The sequence below is a fragment of the Chenopodium album genome, chromosome 16 (assembly GCF_948465745.1).
Source record: "Chenopodium album chromosome 16, dcCheAlbu1.1, whole genome shotgun sequence".
Lineage (NCBI taxonomy): Eukaryota > Viridiplantae > Streptophyta > Magnoliopsida > Caryophyllales > Amaranthaceae > Chenopodium > Chenopodium album.
The window spans coordinates 20,570,068-20,584,393 of record NC_137849.1 but is presented as its reverse complement, the minus strand read 5'-3'; the positions used below and the strand labels follow the sequence as shown (position 1 = coordinate 20,584,393).

The 14,326-nt window shown below is 35.7% G+C and overlaps 1 protein-coding gene across 2 annotated transcripts; it reads right to left on the bottom strand.

Moving 5' to 3' along the window:
• Positions 1 to 2,525: 2,525 nt before the first annotated feature.
• On the bottom strand, positions 2,526 to 8,421 carry LOC145586298 (small ribosomal subunit protein uS9c). 2 transcript variants are annotated; one of them, XM_081643082.1, is made up of 3 exons: positions 7,965 to 8,420; positions 3,521 to 3,809; positions 2,526 to 2,787 (listed from the first exon to the last, which is right to left on the bottom strand). In XM_081643082.1, exons 1-2 carry the CDS (start codon positions 8,301 to 8,303, stop codon positions 3,522 to 3,524), a joined length of 627 nt encoding a protein of 208 aa, XP_081499208.1. In that variant the 5' UTR covers positions 8,304 to 8,420; the 3' UTR covers positions 2,526 to 2,787; position 3,521. The 2 variants fall into 2 exon arrangements, with proteins under 2 accessions (XP_081499208.1, XP_081499209.1); XM_081643083.1 differs by lacking the exon at positions 2,526 to 2,787 and having other exon boundaries at positions 3,312 to 3,809; positions 7,965 to 8,421.
• Positions 8,422 to 14,326: the final 5,905 nt, after the last annotated feature.

The window sequence follows — 14,326 nt, the reverse complement described above, 5'->3', positions numbered from 1 at the left end:
TTTATGATAAACGGGCCTGGGCCACACCCGTCACAAGTGTCCACTTTATACGACCAAGGAGGTTCCATCTCAAAACCATATAGCAATGAGGGGAGTAGCCCCTTAGCCTTATAAAGTGGACACAACTTTCTTAATGTGGGATACATATCCCAATACAAACTCTCACTTATAAACTCAACCAATGTAGGACAACACACCACTCACATGTGGGTTTTCTCATGGGCTCAATACTCCCCCTCACATGTGAGTTGTCCATAATATTGCCCCAAATCACAACACAACTCAACCTGACTCTGATACCATGCTAAACTTTGTGAATGCTCAGCTTAATTCTCATTAATTATGAAACCCCAATATATAGAGTACAAGCAAACCTAGAATTACCTTATTTTTGATAACTTAGAAACTAGGAAACAATAACAAAGATAAACATATATAATTACCATAAACAAACTCTATCAAATATACTCTAATATCTCGAAAAATATATCCGCAATATTAGAAGAGTTGATGTCTTGACTTCAGCTCAATAAATCATTAGTAATAACCTCCCATTCAACGAAGGGCTTTCTATAAATCATTTGTAATAACCTCTCCTTTAGAAAATGACTTTCTACTCTAGTCTCTCCCTTCCTTTATTTTTGCTTCATTGTCATTTTTTGGGTCAAACTTTGAAAACTTTGACTATAAATTATCGTAAATCTATAAAAAAATAATATAGTCATAAGTGATCTTGTTAGATTCGTCTCATTGTATATTTTATTAATATCATGTTTTTATAATTTTTACATGTATAGAAATAAAGATATTATTAATTTAAGATATTTTTTGAAAATCGTGCACAGTCTAACGGGACAAAAAAATAGAGACAGAGGGAGTATTATGTCCGGGTTTTTTAGAGCCATGATGGTAAAATCAGTGTGAGATCGATATATATCTTCACTTCTTACAATAGGCTTGGATCAACACCAACCGGATTCGACAAGGATCGCAGCACATTGTGGGGTTTAAATCCTCTTGAAATGGATTCATTCTATCCTCCGGGATTTTTCAAAGCGATTTACAAATCTTAATTACAGGGTTATCTTAATAATTTTTGGGCCCCTACTCTAAACTTAGAAATTGGGCTCTTATAAAAATAACTTTTTAAATAAGAAATTTTCTCAATATATTAAGTATATACTATCTCTATTTCTATTTAGTTGACACTTTTTTTTATCACGCTTATCAACACACTATTTTAACGATTAATATCTCTAATTCTAGACATTAAAAATTATAAAAAAGTAGATATTAATAAAATATTTGAGACGATTCAAACAAGATCTCACTTGATTATAATTGATCATAGCTACAAATGACAAAAGTTAGTCAAATCATAATTTGTGACTAGTGTAAAAGTCAAATGATGTCAACTAAATAAAACGAAGGAAGTATCATATAACAACAATTTTAAACAAAACTCAAACAATTTTTTTTTTAAGGAAAACTCAAACTATTTTATGTAAATTGTAAATAATATCCCAATACAATCTCAATTACTAAAATTTCAAACTATTTAAAAAGAGTTATTCTCCGTTGAAAGCTATTCATGATTTGAGAAAATCCTCTTTCATATCCGGTGTAATCAATAAAAGGCAAAACGTTTAATTTGGAAAATTGAAATTTTATGGGTAAAACAATAAATTAAATGAGAAAATAGTAAGGAAGATAGAAGATTATAAAAACATTAAGGAATTTTGGAGCAGTTTATGAAATTCTGATTAGAAGAACCTAGATAATTGATTTGCCGTAAATGAAGGAGGAAGATGGTTGTTAGTTTCATTAGGCGTGAGAATAAAACAGTCCAACAACTTTTTAACTTAAGGGCTGGGTTCCGTACAAATTGGCCCTAAAATTTCAGGCCCCGTGCTAAGGGTCTATTTGCACGGGCCCTTAGCCAGGCCCTGCTCAATATTAGTCCTTAATCAGACACAATTTAGGAGTGTCCTTTGGCCTTGCAGATTCTGCAAATTAGACTAAAAGCTAATCTGCTTATTTGGTCTCAAGTGGGCGCTACAAAGGTCTAAAGGAGAATGGATTCAGCTACAATTATAGCTGACTCAACCTATTGGGTACAAATACTATTAGATGGGGGTACCATTGATATTTTCCTTTATAGACATTAACTGAAATCTAGATCACCAACCAATTTTGCTACTGCAGACTGACAGTTAACAAAGTGGATCGACAGAAGAATAGAAGATCCAAGAAGCTCAAGGTTAACACTTATTCTATCATAGAGAAGATTTATGGGGTTCAACAGGTTTGTTTCATTATTTGATCTAAGCCAACGGATTTCGCTCGGATAGGATTGATGCCTCCTAATTGATGGAAGACTGTTTTGATTCATTTCAATGCACATTGTGTGGATTTGTGTCCAATTTGATTTTTAATATCCTCAGATTGTAAGAACACACATCAGATAACTGGCAACACGAAGTTGAGAGAGAGAGAGAGAGAGAGAGATTGATGACAACACGAAGTTGAGCAGGGTAATTTTCATTCATTGCACATATAAAATTACATTCTCTGATAAGCCATATACAAAAAGCACCTATTCCCACTCATACGACATCAAGGGCAAAAAAAGGGGGTACCAGTTAAATACAACAGAATATGAAAACATCAGAAATTGCTTCTGAAACCTATCAGAGTTAGCTTTAGAAAAATTAATCCACTTGCGCACAGCTTCACTAGCCTTCCCTGGAATTTCTTCTGCTGCCTCAACTCTGCTAGCAGAATATCCTGTGATTGCACAGCTGTTAAAAATCTAACAGACATAATTGATAATCTCCATCAACAGCAAGCGGAACCCAACAGTGTATATTGTACATAATAATCATGATAGTCATTTTTTAAAGCTAAAATTAAAGTAATTAACAACAGAAGTACATTTGCACTGGTAAGGTGAAAATCAAGGGTTTTACAAGTTATTCGTTTATGATTAAAAACTGCAGTGTAGCAATTATTTGAATTGCTTGAGGAAGAATCCATAGGGTCAGTATAAGTAACAAAGTGTACCAAATACTATCAGTAAAGTGAAGGTTCACAGATGATAAATCAAACAATGCAGAGCTTAATAAAAAAATTGGGTATGAAAAATGCCATACAGAGCGTCTACCTCATACAATAAAAGCATACTCAGCCGAAATATTTTTAGTACTCGTAACCTCTAATTGCAAAGATATGGGACACATATGCTGTTTATGATCAGCGGTGAAGTAGTGCCAGAAATTAAGTTCCAGAAAAAAAATTAAACCCAACGGCAATAAGACTTAAAAGTGAAGCCATTTAATCTATTTATTTCACAAAATGATAATTGGATACTCTTGTTCTGAAACCATAATGCTTACAGAAGTTCATCAAAATTTAACAGGCCTTATGTACGAATTACACAACACATGAAAATTTAATTTATCAAGGTAAAAGATTCAGAGGATTCACTTGCAGAAAATATGGATCAAATCACTATTTCTACCTTAACGTTTTGAAAATTGAGGAGCTTTGCGAGCCTTCTTGAGACCAGGTTTCTTCCTCTCCACTACCCTGGAATCTCTAGTCAAAAGGCCTTCTTGCTTGAGAGGAGCTCTATGACTTGCACTGACCTTCAGCAATGCCCTGGCAACACCAAGGGATATGGCCTGTGCTTGACCGGAAAGCCCACCACCATGAGCTTTGACAAAGACATCATAGTTTGTTTCGTAACCCAAAGTAGCCAACGGGGTTTTCACATATTGGAGCCAAAGTGGGTTTCCTTGAAGATATTCCTGCAGGGATTAGAAACAAATATTAATCACTGCTCTACCTTAGCAAACTATTTTCCAAACAAGAATAGAACATAATTTACACAATACAATGAAAGGGTATTTGCAAAATGGGACAAATCGTACTGATATCACTCATTCTTTTATTCTCTATCACTGTATCCAACAGCAGAGGCAAATGTCAATGAATTTGTTTGGATTGAAGGAAATAGAGGGAAAGGAAGGGAAGGGAAGGGAAGGGAAGGGAAATAGAGGGATGGAGTATCTTTTATTTGGAGAACAAAAGTGGGAGGAAGGGAGTTGGAGGGGAGAGAAATGAAGGGATTAAATTGTAAGAAATTGATCTCTCCAACAATTTTGGAAGGAAAACACATCATTCTTTCATCCCCTCCCTTTCCCTCCTCTTCCCCTCCCTCCCCTTCTTTTTTCCTTCTCTTTTCTTTATCCAAACACAGTGTAAGTGATAGGCCCCATTTATTTTTTACTTGATAGATGCCCTGTAAGTATTCAGCACAAATAACTTATTAGCAGGTTCAAATAGGAAGAACAGATAGTGACACTGACTATATTCCTGGGGAAGACATCTACTTTCAGTTATACTTGTACTATGTTCCTCATTTTCAGCACTTCTATTTGTGGTACTTCCGAATAAAATAGTCTTACAATGGAAGCTTTGTTCTAGACTTGCTTTTATAATGTCTTTAATGCACTAATAGGCATCATGAGCAATTTTTCCTAAAGTAACCACTTCTGAATTTTAAACAGAATGTGAGGCATGGAGAAATTGTTGAAATTACAAATTAGTCAAAAAAAACCTATGGGTTTTGATTAAATTGAGTGCAGTATTATACTAAATATCAACGAGTAATATATTGGCGAATGCTCAATTGGGGACAAGCTGACAAGCCCGATAAATGAATTAAAGGAGTCGGGTAATTGAGCTAATTTTAGAGCACTTTTATTAGATTTGGCCTCAGTTTCATTACCACCCTTGTGTGTCCTTCCAAGCAAGTATTTTGAAGAATGACAATGAACCAGCAAAAGGGAAGGTGCACTATAAGTATTGGCATCACAATCCAGTTAGTGCTTAGTTGTAGCCTGAGGAGGTAGGCAAGAGAGTTAGAAGATGGAGAGGGGAAAGGTAAACAGGTTGTTATAAATGGAAAGAGAGAAATTATGAGACTATTCATTGGGAATTAACATAAGCTGTTTTTTTTAGCTATGGGAGAGGATTAAGCCTCTCAAAAGATTGTTATTCTATCTTATTCTGTAATCAAATTTATCAACCACAATCTTTATTTCTTCTCTCAGTTATTTTCATCAAATATTGAAGTTCATAGCAGAAAGGTTCAGGTAACAACATCATCATTGAGGTTGAAACTTCATTTAAAGCTACTTAGGATGGAGTAAGCTAGAAGCAACTAATATGATCTACACAGGCTCAATCAAGGATGCTCTTCTGAAAGGTTCATCTCTATGTAAATTAAAGGACAATCTGAAGGAGTTATAGTGTCAATACATGATCACGTTACTCCAAGTACGAAGCTCATGACCACACCAAGCATTTAGGCTATACAAGCGGGACAATTACAGCAATATTGCAAACCAGGATCCTTGCCCAAGAACAAATTCCGAGTGATTTGAAAGTTAAAGCAGCAGAATCAACAGTCACACAGAAGAATCAGGATTGTGGGTAATCAGGTGACGATATAATTCTATTTAATTTGGGGAGAGTAAAGGATTTACACCACTTTAGAGTTTCACAAGCAGCCGCACACTTTACCCTGATATAGTTGAGCATAATTATGACTTATTGACTTCAAAATTAATAAGGGGTTAATTACTCTGCGTATCTCTCATTTACTATGCATAAACCTGGAAAGTCCATACTGAAAATCTGTTCGTTTCTTAGCTCAGATTTGTGCTGATTGACATTGCTTTCAGATCATAGAATAGATGTTTCCAAGTCTATCGCACATAGCCAAATAGTAATGCCTCAACAGACATCATATAATTCCATTTATAGACCATGCTTGTTTTTCTGTCAGAAACATGATTATACGAAAGACCAAAAAACTATAAACAACTTCAAACATTTCTTTTCCAGTCATGATAGACCGGTCCATTTTCATACCATAACAAATCCTAAATTTGTTTCAAGATGGCATATGATCCTCAAAATATTTACGAACTATAATAAGAAACTTTCTTCAAATAAAAACCAAAAAATCTAGCAGAGGATGTGATGGCTTCTGTAGCTAAAAGGTTCTGCTCTTTAACAATTCTTCTATGTACATGATAAACTCCAACTCTTATTCTTTTTTTACAAGGTCATTTAATAATTTAAATTTTCGACTTTACCCCATGCAAATACAATAAAGTATTCATGTCCATTCATCAATTGCTAAGGCACAATTGCTTCAAAGCCTACAGCATATTGGGTATATATGCATCCACTGCACAAGTAACTACACTTGTCGCTTTGTCGGTGTTGTCACCCTCACATCATAATCATATTGTTAATAACCTTGTTGTCACCCTCCCATCATAATTATATTGTTACTAACTTGTTGTCAGCTTGTCATCTTCGTGCTAGCATCAATCGAGTGCCATACCTTGCTTTTCATTCCACCACTGTGTTACGCTTCTTTGGTGATAAGAAAGCTTATATAAGAACTATAATTTGGAGCATTTTTCTTCTAATAATAAGACATAAAGCTTTTGTAGTTCTAAACAAAAATAAAATAAAAATCATTAATTCTAAATCTAATCAGAAATCTGCTAATTAGAACATTTACTTTTCGGCCTGTGCATTGTAGGGCTGTTAAAACATTGTTTTATGGGAAAATGAATAGATTGAGAAGAATAAGAAGAGGTGAACTATGAAATACACACTTAAGAGAAATTTAGTCAGAAGCGATATGAAACTACATTGCATATGTATATTAAATGATAAAGTTATATTTTCTTTTTTGTTTTTGAAAAAATTGTTTGAATAGAAGAAGAGGAAAGGTGACATGTGACATAATTGATTGTGATTTAAGAGGTATAGATAGCATAATCTTATCGAGGCTTCGACTCACCGCAATCCTCTTCATTTAACTTTTGTAAAAATCATACTCCTCTTTTATCTCAATCTAATGTATAGGCATTTCAATTCCACAAACGAAATTGCCTCCCATCAACAACTAACACATCAAATGGTAGCACTCCCAGGTATGCACATGTCCATTACAAATTTACGAACCTGATAGGGGATTGGACTACTCAAACGTGGTCATTTGGTTAAGTTCACCGTGGACATCGCAACTTTAACTAAAAACAGAATTGTAAATAACACTATAATAGTTTGGTCAAATGTGTTGACGACTACTATATCGAGTAAAACCATCCACACGAAGTTCCTCGTACTTAATGGGGTTATATTAACCACTTCCTCTGATTTGAACATCCCATAAGAGCATCTTTAATGATTGTATCTAGGGACTTATTTGCAATTTTCAAAAGCCTCAAGTGCTAGCTTGACCATTGGATCTAAAATATAGAATTAGATTGCCCAAGCTAATCTTCTTGAGAAAAATTGCCAAAAGACAAAAAATAATATATTAATGAAATTTCTTTCTATTAGCTCATTTAAATAGCAAGTAGCTAACCATTGGGGCACAAACTAGCTATAAAGGGACCAGCTTAAAATCTTACATCACATGACAACCTAATTTAACAATTAGCTTAGCATGAAAGATGCTCTAAAGTATTTTTATCATCCAAACAACTTCAAAGTCTTCCAATTCCCAAACACTCCAACTTCATACTTCTAATTTATACTACGATGAACCAAAACAACACAAAGTTATACTAATATGAATGCACATTCAAATTCGGCATTACTAAACATTTCTATTAAGAATAAATTTGAGAATCATAGAGTCATTTGCATTCTAATTTGCACCCACAATTACACCCTCAATCTAGTTACCCGATTAAGACAACTAGACGCAAAGTTACAACGTTCCGAAGGAAATAAGGGCTAATTGGAGAGTTTTATGAGGGTAAAGATTGCAGCAATCAACATAAACCTTAAAAACTAGAAATTAATTGCACAAACCAAACATAGAAAGTAAAATTATAATAATTTAAAAGCAAAAACTTGCAACATACCTTAGCATCACGGTAATTAATAATGAACTTTCCAGTTCCTTCTTGAAGAACAACCCTAGCAATGGCGCACTTTCTTCTTCCAGTACCAATAACAGTCTGCGCAGCAAACCCGCCAGGAAGACGCGACTTCACGAATTTCTCAAGGTCGGCAGTTTCCGCCGCTTCCACCGGCGCAGTGGCGGCTGTTGCGGTGATAACAAGGGGTTTGACGGCCGAAGGGCGGGTCAATGAGAGGGGTTTTGCGCGCGCAGTTGGTAAGGTTTGGGATTTAGGAGTGAGGTTAGAAGTGAATGAGAGTGAAGCAAAAGATGAAGTGAGAAATGATACTGAGGTCGCCATTGATGGGTAATGGTTGTAATGGAGAAAGCTTGAGGTGTTCAACAATGGAGGAGAGAGAGAATTCCTCTGGTTAGGAGGGTGGATAACGTTTGTAGCAATTTATACAGGAATTTGGGTGTTCACTGTTGTATGGATGAAGTATATCTACATTATCTGCGATTTTCCCAATTTACTATGAGCTCTTTTACTGTTTTTATTACCTTTTCTCGTAATATAAGGTGATAACTAGTGAGTAGCTTGGGCGCTGTCCCGATTACTATTTTTATAGTTGTATAATTTTAAAGAGCATTGAATAGTTTGTATGCAGTATGTATCATCAATATTTTGTAGTATAATATTATTTATTGTGCAAGGTTGAAGCATAATTGACAATTAGCCTACATGGTTAAATTATAACCTTTCTTCTAAGAGGTTAATTTTTTTTGCTCTCTTTTTTCTTTTTCTTTCATCTTTTTTCAAATTCAAATCCTTTTTTTATAAGTGTGGGCAATCTCAATCATGCGGTCTATCACTCACTTGGCATTCATGTTTCTCAGGCACGGTACCGAGCACCCGGCAAGAGACGTAATCTGAGACGTGTTCTTATCAAATATATGTTCATATCAATGACATTGGAACACTTGTCCTTTTGTACAATTTTATTATTTTTTTTTTTTTGCTTTTTTGAATTTTTGAGATCTAGGTAAAATCACTCAAGCTTTTGTATTTAGAACTTGTATAAGTTGCACACTATCCCATTTCAAGGTTAGGTAGATGTGGGTTGAAAAAAAAAAGGTCTATCGTTAGACGAGGCTCAAAGTGGTTTCTCAAGAAAGGATTATGTATTTGAAAGGTGATGTGATATGATAAGCTACAAGAGGTGCATCAAATCATTAGTATACCTTGTGCTTAGTCCAGCGTTTTTTATTATTATTATTATTATTATTATTATTATTATTATTATTTAATACAATGCAATGATCATATGCAAGGAATAAATGCTCATTTTATTAAAAGGAAAAAGAAAAAACCTACAAAATAAAATCTAAGGAAAATAAAAGGTACCTATGTGCAGACACCCAAATGTGTCTCCCCAAAACCAAACCCGGTGATGAATACCTTTTGCGTCGAATCATAATCGAACGAGGTGAAAGTGTGAAAAGTCAAGTGTTGCGGTTAGTTTTTATTTAAAATTCTTTCTTTCTGTTTTCGAAAAACAACTCTATTTTATGAAAACAACCAATCTAGTTTAGTTTGGTCCACGACAAGGGTCCAATAATAGCGTAGTTGGATGGGGCTTGCAAAGATCTTTCCAACGATATATTATAAGCCCAATTCCGATGAATAATGAGGAAGTTATGGCCAAAATACTAAACTGGCCCCGGTTTGATCTTTACATGCGGCCCAATGATCTAGGGGAGGGCCCAATGTTAATTGTTATTCCTAAAGTTATTAGAATTGATTATAGTCTTCTAGAATTCTCTAGAAGGTTCTCTTTAATCCTAATAAGATTAGAATTAATAATTAGATTTTGATAAAGTTTTATTTGGAATAAAATATTATTTTATGAAAAATACGATTTCGGTTTTCATACGGACTTTATAAATCGATTTTGATTTATATGAGGACTCCGTGTTTGAAAGCGCGTAGGAATCCAGGATGTCGCCAGACGACAGGCCTGTCGCCACGCGACAGCCCCTGTCGCCTGGCGACAAAGTTGGTTTTGCAGCGACAGAGTGGAGTTTTATTCCTTATCAAATTCTACCTATTTCCGGATTGTTTTCTTATAAATAGGGTCTTGAACCTCCGTTTTTATTCATCAATCTACAATCAACAATCATCATCTCTCTCTTTCTCTCTCTAAAGCTAGAAGCTTTTCTTCTATTCTTTTTCTAAACCTTCCCTCTTACACAATTCCTCATACATTAGCACTAGACACACCTAGTCAAGTTCGAAATTGCCTTCGCCCTAGACGTGAAAGGTTATAATTTCAGATGGTTTGGTCCCTAATCTTTTAATCTTTATTTAATTTAATTGTTTGATTTTATATTTTCCTTGAAGTTACTAACGCGTGTATTTTGTTATTAGAAGGAGGTACGAGGCATCCAAGTATGTAATCTTGTTGCTCTATTCTTGTAGAAAGCATGTTTAAATTTGTTTAATTCCTAATACCATGTTAGGATGTTATTATTGCTCTCTAGTATCATGTTTAGGGTGCTCCCTCTTTCCTAATATCATGTTAGTATCATGTTAGGGTTAAAGCTTTAATCTTTAATGCTTAGTGACATGCTAGGGTTTGTTATTAATCTTGTTAGTATCATGCCTAGGATCTTGCTATTATTATGCTTTAGCGTTGATATGATTATTTTAATTATGATTACTATTATTATGATGATTATTATGTTGCTTGATATATATATTATTGCTTGATCACGCCTTTTATGCATGTTTAAAGGGAATTTGTACTTGTAATCACGCTTAATAAGATAATTAATAATCTTGTTTAGGGCTAATATGATTATAATTCAAGTGATCGCCAATAATAGTTTTGCTTGTGCATTAAATTCAACCAACATAGATAAACAGGTTTAGGATTAATCTAATGTTTGCATGTTAGTCAGAAAGCGCACATGAATACGAGAAGAATGAAGTAGAGGCCTATTATTAGGGCAGGTTCAATCTCTTTTAGGTTGGATTTGTACCTTCATCCCCGAACCCTATTTGGTTCAAGACCTTTTGGAGTTGACGATCTCCTGGATCGTTAAGGGGTGTAATCTTCACCTTGTGAACGGTTTACAAGTTCCTAAAACTTGTTGGCGACTCTTTTGCTCTAGCATCCTTCCCTTTGGACGCCACCATGCTTAAGTGTATGATCACAGTGGGGTTCAAGTTTGGGGTAGTGCTTGAAATATTCCCTACAGTTTTTGGCGACTCCACCGGGGATGATTTCTATTTTAATTCCTGAAATTTATTTCGGCAATGATTTAGAATGAGTGGATGAGAGTCGAAAAGTTGTAAGTATTTCATGTGTGTAATTTTGATTAGCATTATTGTCATATGCATAAAAAAAGTCCTCATTAGATAGACCATCGAAATGAGTAAAAAACATAGGATTTTTACACGTAGGAAACTTGAGAAATATCTTTCACAACTAGAATTGAAATAATACTGTGAAATCTGGAAAACTCTAAGAACGTATATACCTGCTGAGGCATGTATGAACTAGCATCTAGAAAATAGGGCTTGTCGCTTGTAAAGTGCTTCTGTCGCCTGGCAACAGTTCTGTCGCTTGGCGACAGGGGTACTTTTGCGGCGACAGTCCCTGTAGTCTGGTGCCAAGTTCTTCCAATACCGAGCCAGAACTCTGCCTTCTTGTTTTGACCATTTCTAGCACTGTTGGCTCGATTCTACATCCTGATTGAGTTTTTCTCACTTTTCTGAAACCCATATGTGTTCTACATATGGCCATAACCCTCTGGGGTTCACGCTCCATCTACCCAATCGAACGCTCCTGGCAACGACGGGTACATCCGAGTTTGTGAATCCACCAAACCGTGGAATCAAGTTTTTAACTTGCGGGGTCCCATCCACTCGCGCCAACCCTTCCAAAGGTAAGGCTTCCGCGCGGTGCATCCGGACTCATAACCATGGACCCTCTTTGACTAGCCCATATCCTTAACTTTAGAGAACTAGAGCCATGGTTAGGTTGCAAGCTCATTGCATCATGTTGTGACTACTTGACTATTTGTGCATTCTTTGCTTGTGCATACCATATATGTGCTAACCGTTTTTTTGACTTGTGTTTAAGTCTAAATAAACCAATTAATGACTAAAAAGGACTTTGTCTAATTAATTAATTAATTAATTTGACTAATTAAAGATTACTAAAGTAATTAATCTGACTTAGTACGACTTTAGGCATGTCCCCTTAGAGTAAGCTTACTGGAAACAGTCCCAGATTAATGTTCCAGCAATGGCGCAGAAGTTTGGGCTGTGGCGCCGCAGTTTTCCGCTTGTCGCCTGGCGACAAGCTTTAAACTGTGGCAACAGTTCTGTTGTTCCGGCGACAGTCCGGATTCTTACTCGAGTCATCACGACGAGTCTAATTAACCGGTCTGCTAATCAGTTCGATTATTTTATTAATAAACAGTACCTTTGTTAAGTCCTTAATTCAGTTTAGTCACATAGTCTAGCCGCATGGTCTTACATAAGAGCCTTGAAATATCACATACACTCACTAGTGTTAGCACACACTTTGTATAGTCACCATGACCATGTCTTAGGTTCATGCATGAGTCGGTTTTTTCTGTCACTTGAGTTGGGGGTACATTCTATTCCTAATTTTTTTCATATCTCTCCATCCACATCATCTTTCCATTCTCTACATGCTTTCCCCATATCATAATATTCATTCTTCCTACCTTCTTCCATCTATTGCATGTTGAATAGAGTTGAGTTAAATAATTAACAATGAATATCCCTTAATTTCCCTTTCCACAGTACTTGGTCAAGGAGAGAAGGACGATTAATCAAAGACAACACCTTTATTCAAATTCAACTTTTTGATAAGCCAATTGGTCAAAAAAGGAAAGCTAAGAAGATAATGGCAAGTCAGGAAGAAGTCAACGAACTCAAGGGACAAGTGGCTAACATTGCTGAAATGTTGAAGAATCTACCTCTCCAAATCAATGACCCTGTGAGACAACAGCAAATGGAGCTCATCCAGGAAAATTTGAGCAAATTGTCCAATGACTATAGATTGTAGGGCATTAGCTCACAAGGGGTCTCATTGGACAAGGATCTTCTTCCGCAGAAGTTCAATGCCAACGACATCCCGAAATTCAAGGCAATGGATAACCCTTATTTTCATTTAAGAGCCTTTGAAACTGTAATGAATATTAAGGGAATAGAAAAGAAAGCTTTTCATTCTGTGTTTTCTCTATCTTTAGAAACCGTTTGTCAGCAATGGTACTTTTCTCTTGATAAAGAGAAAACCTCTACTTGGGATGCTATTGTAAACGCTTTCATTGATAGATATAAATGTAACATTCAAGTCGAAACCGATTATAGACAACTTGAGATGCTAAGACAAAAAGAGAATGAAGGCTTTACCTCTTTCTTTAATAAGTGGAGGGAAGCTTCCGCTAAGATGATTGAGGTACCCTCCGAAAAAGAATCTGTGAGGATGTTTATCAAGAACCTCCAAGAAAAGTATTCAAAGCACTTAAAATATCAACACAACTTGAATACTTTCAAGGCCGTCTATGACATAGGCATCGAGATCGAAGATGACCTCGCAAATAAAAAAGCTGCTAACAACAGTAACCACAGTGGCTGGAAAGGAAAGAAGAACGACAATCTTTCTTCTTCCGAAAACACCCACTCTAGTAACAATGTTAGTACATTTGATCTCAGTGAAGTCTTAGCCATGGATAACCAAGGATCTAAGAAACAACTAAGGAAAGACTTCACCCCCATTGGGATGAGCTATGATGCTGCTTTCGACCGACTCCATGCCAAGGGACTCATTACTCCCATTGGACCTATTCAAGATCCCGCACCTGAGAAGAGATTGCCTAGTTGGAACCCAGATTCACATTGCAAGTACCATCAAGGTAGGGGTCATACTACTGAGAGCTGTTGGAAGCTAAAAGAGGCTATCCAACATTATATCGATAATAACAAGCTTCCCATACCTCCAGCTAGCAAGAAGAGCGAGTGATGATAAAGCAAACGACACAAGACAAGAGGCGAGCTTCAACGACAAGATTTCATGACCTCTTTTTCTATTTCTTTTTCATTTTTTTTCCTTTCCCTAATAAGTCTAGCATAGGAACTTTTTTTTCCCTTAGATTTACTTTGTAGGTTTTTCCTTTTTTCCTTTTAATAAAATGAGCATTTATTTCCTTACATATGATCATCGCATTGCATTGCATTTAAAAAAAAAAAATCCATGTCAAACTAAGCACAAGATATACCAATGATTTGAGGCACCCCTTGTAGCCACATCATATCACCTTTCACCCTTCAAATATGCAATCCTT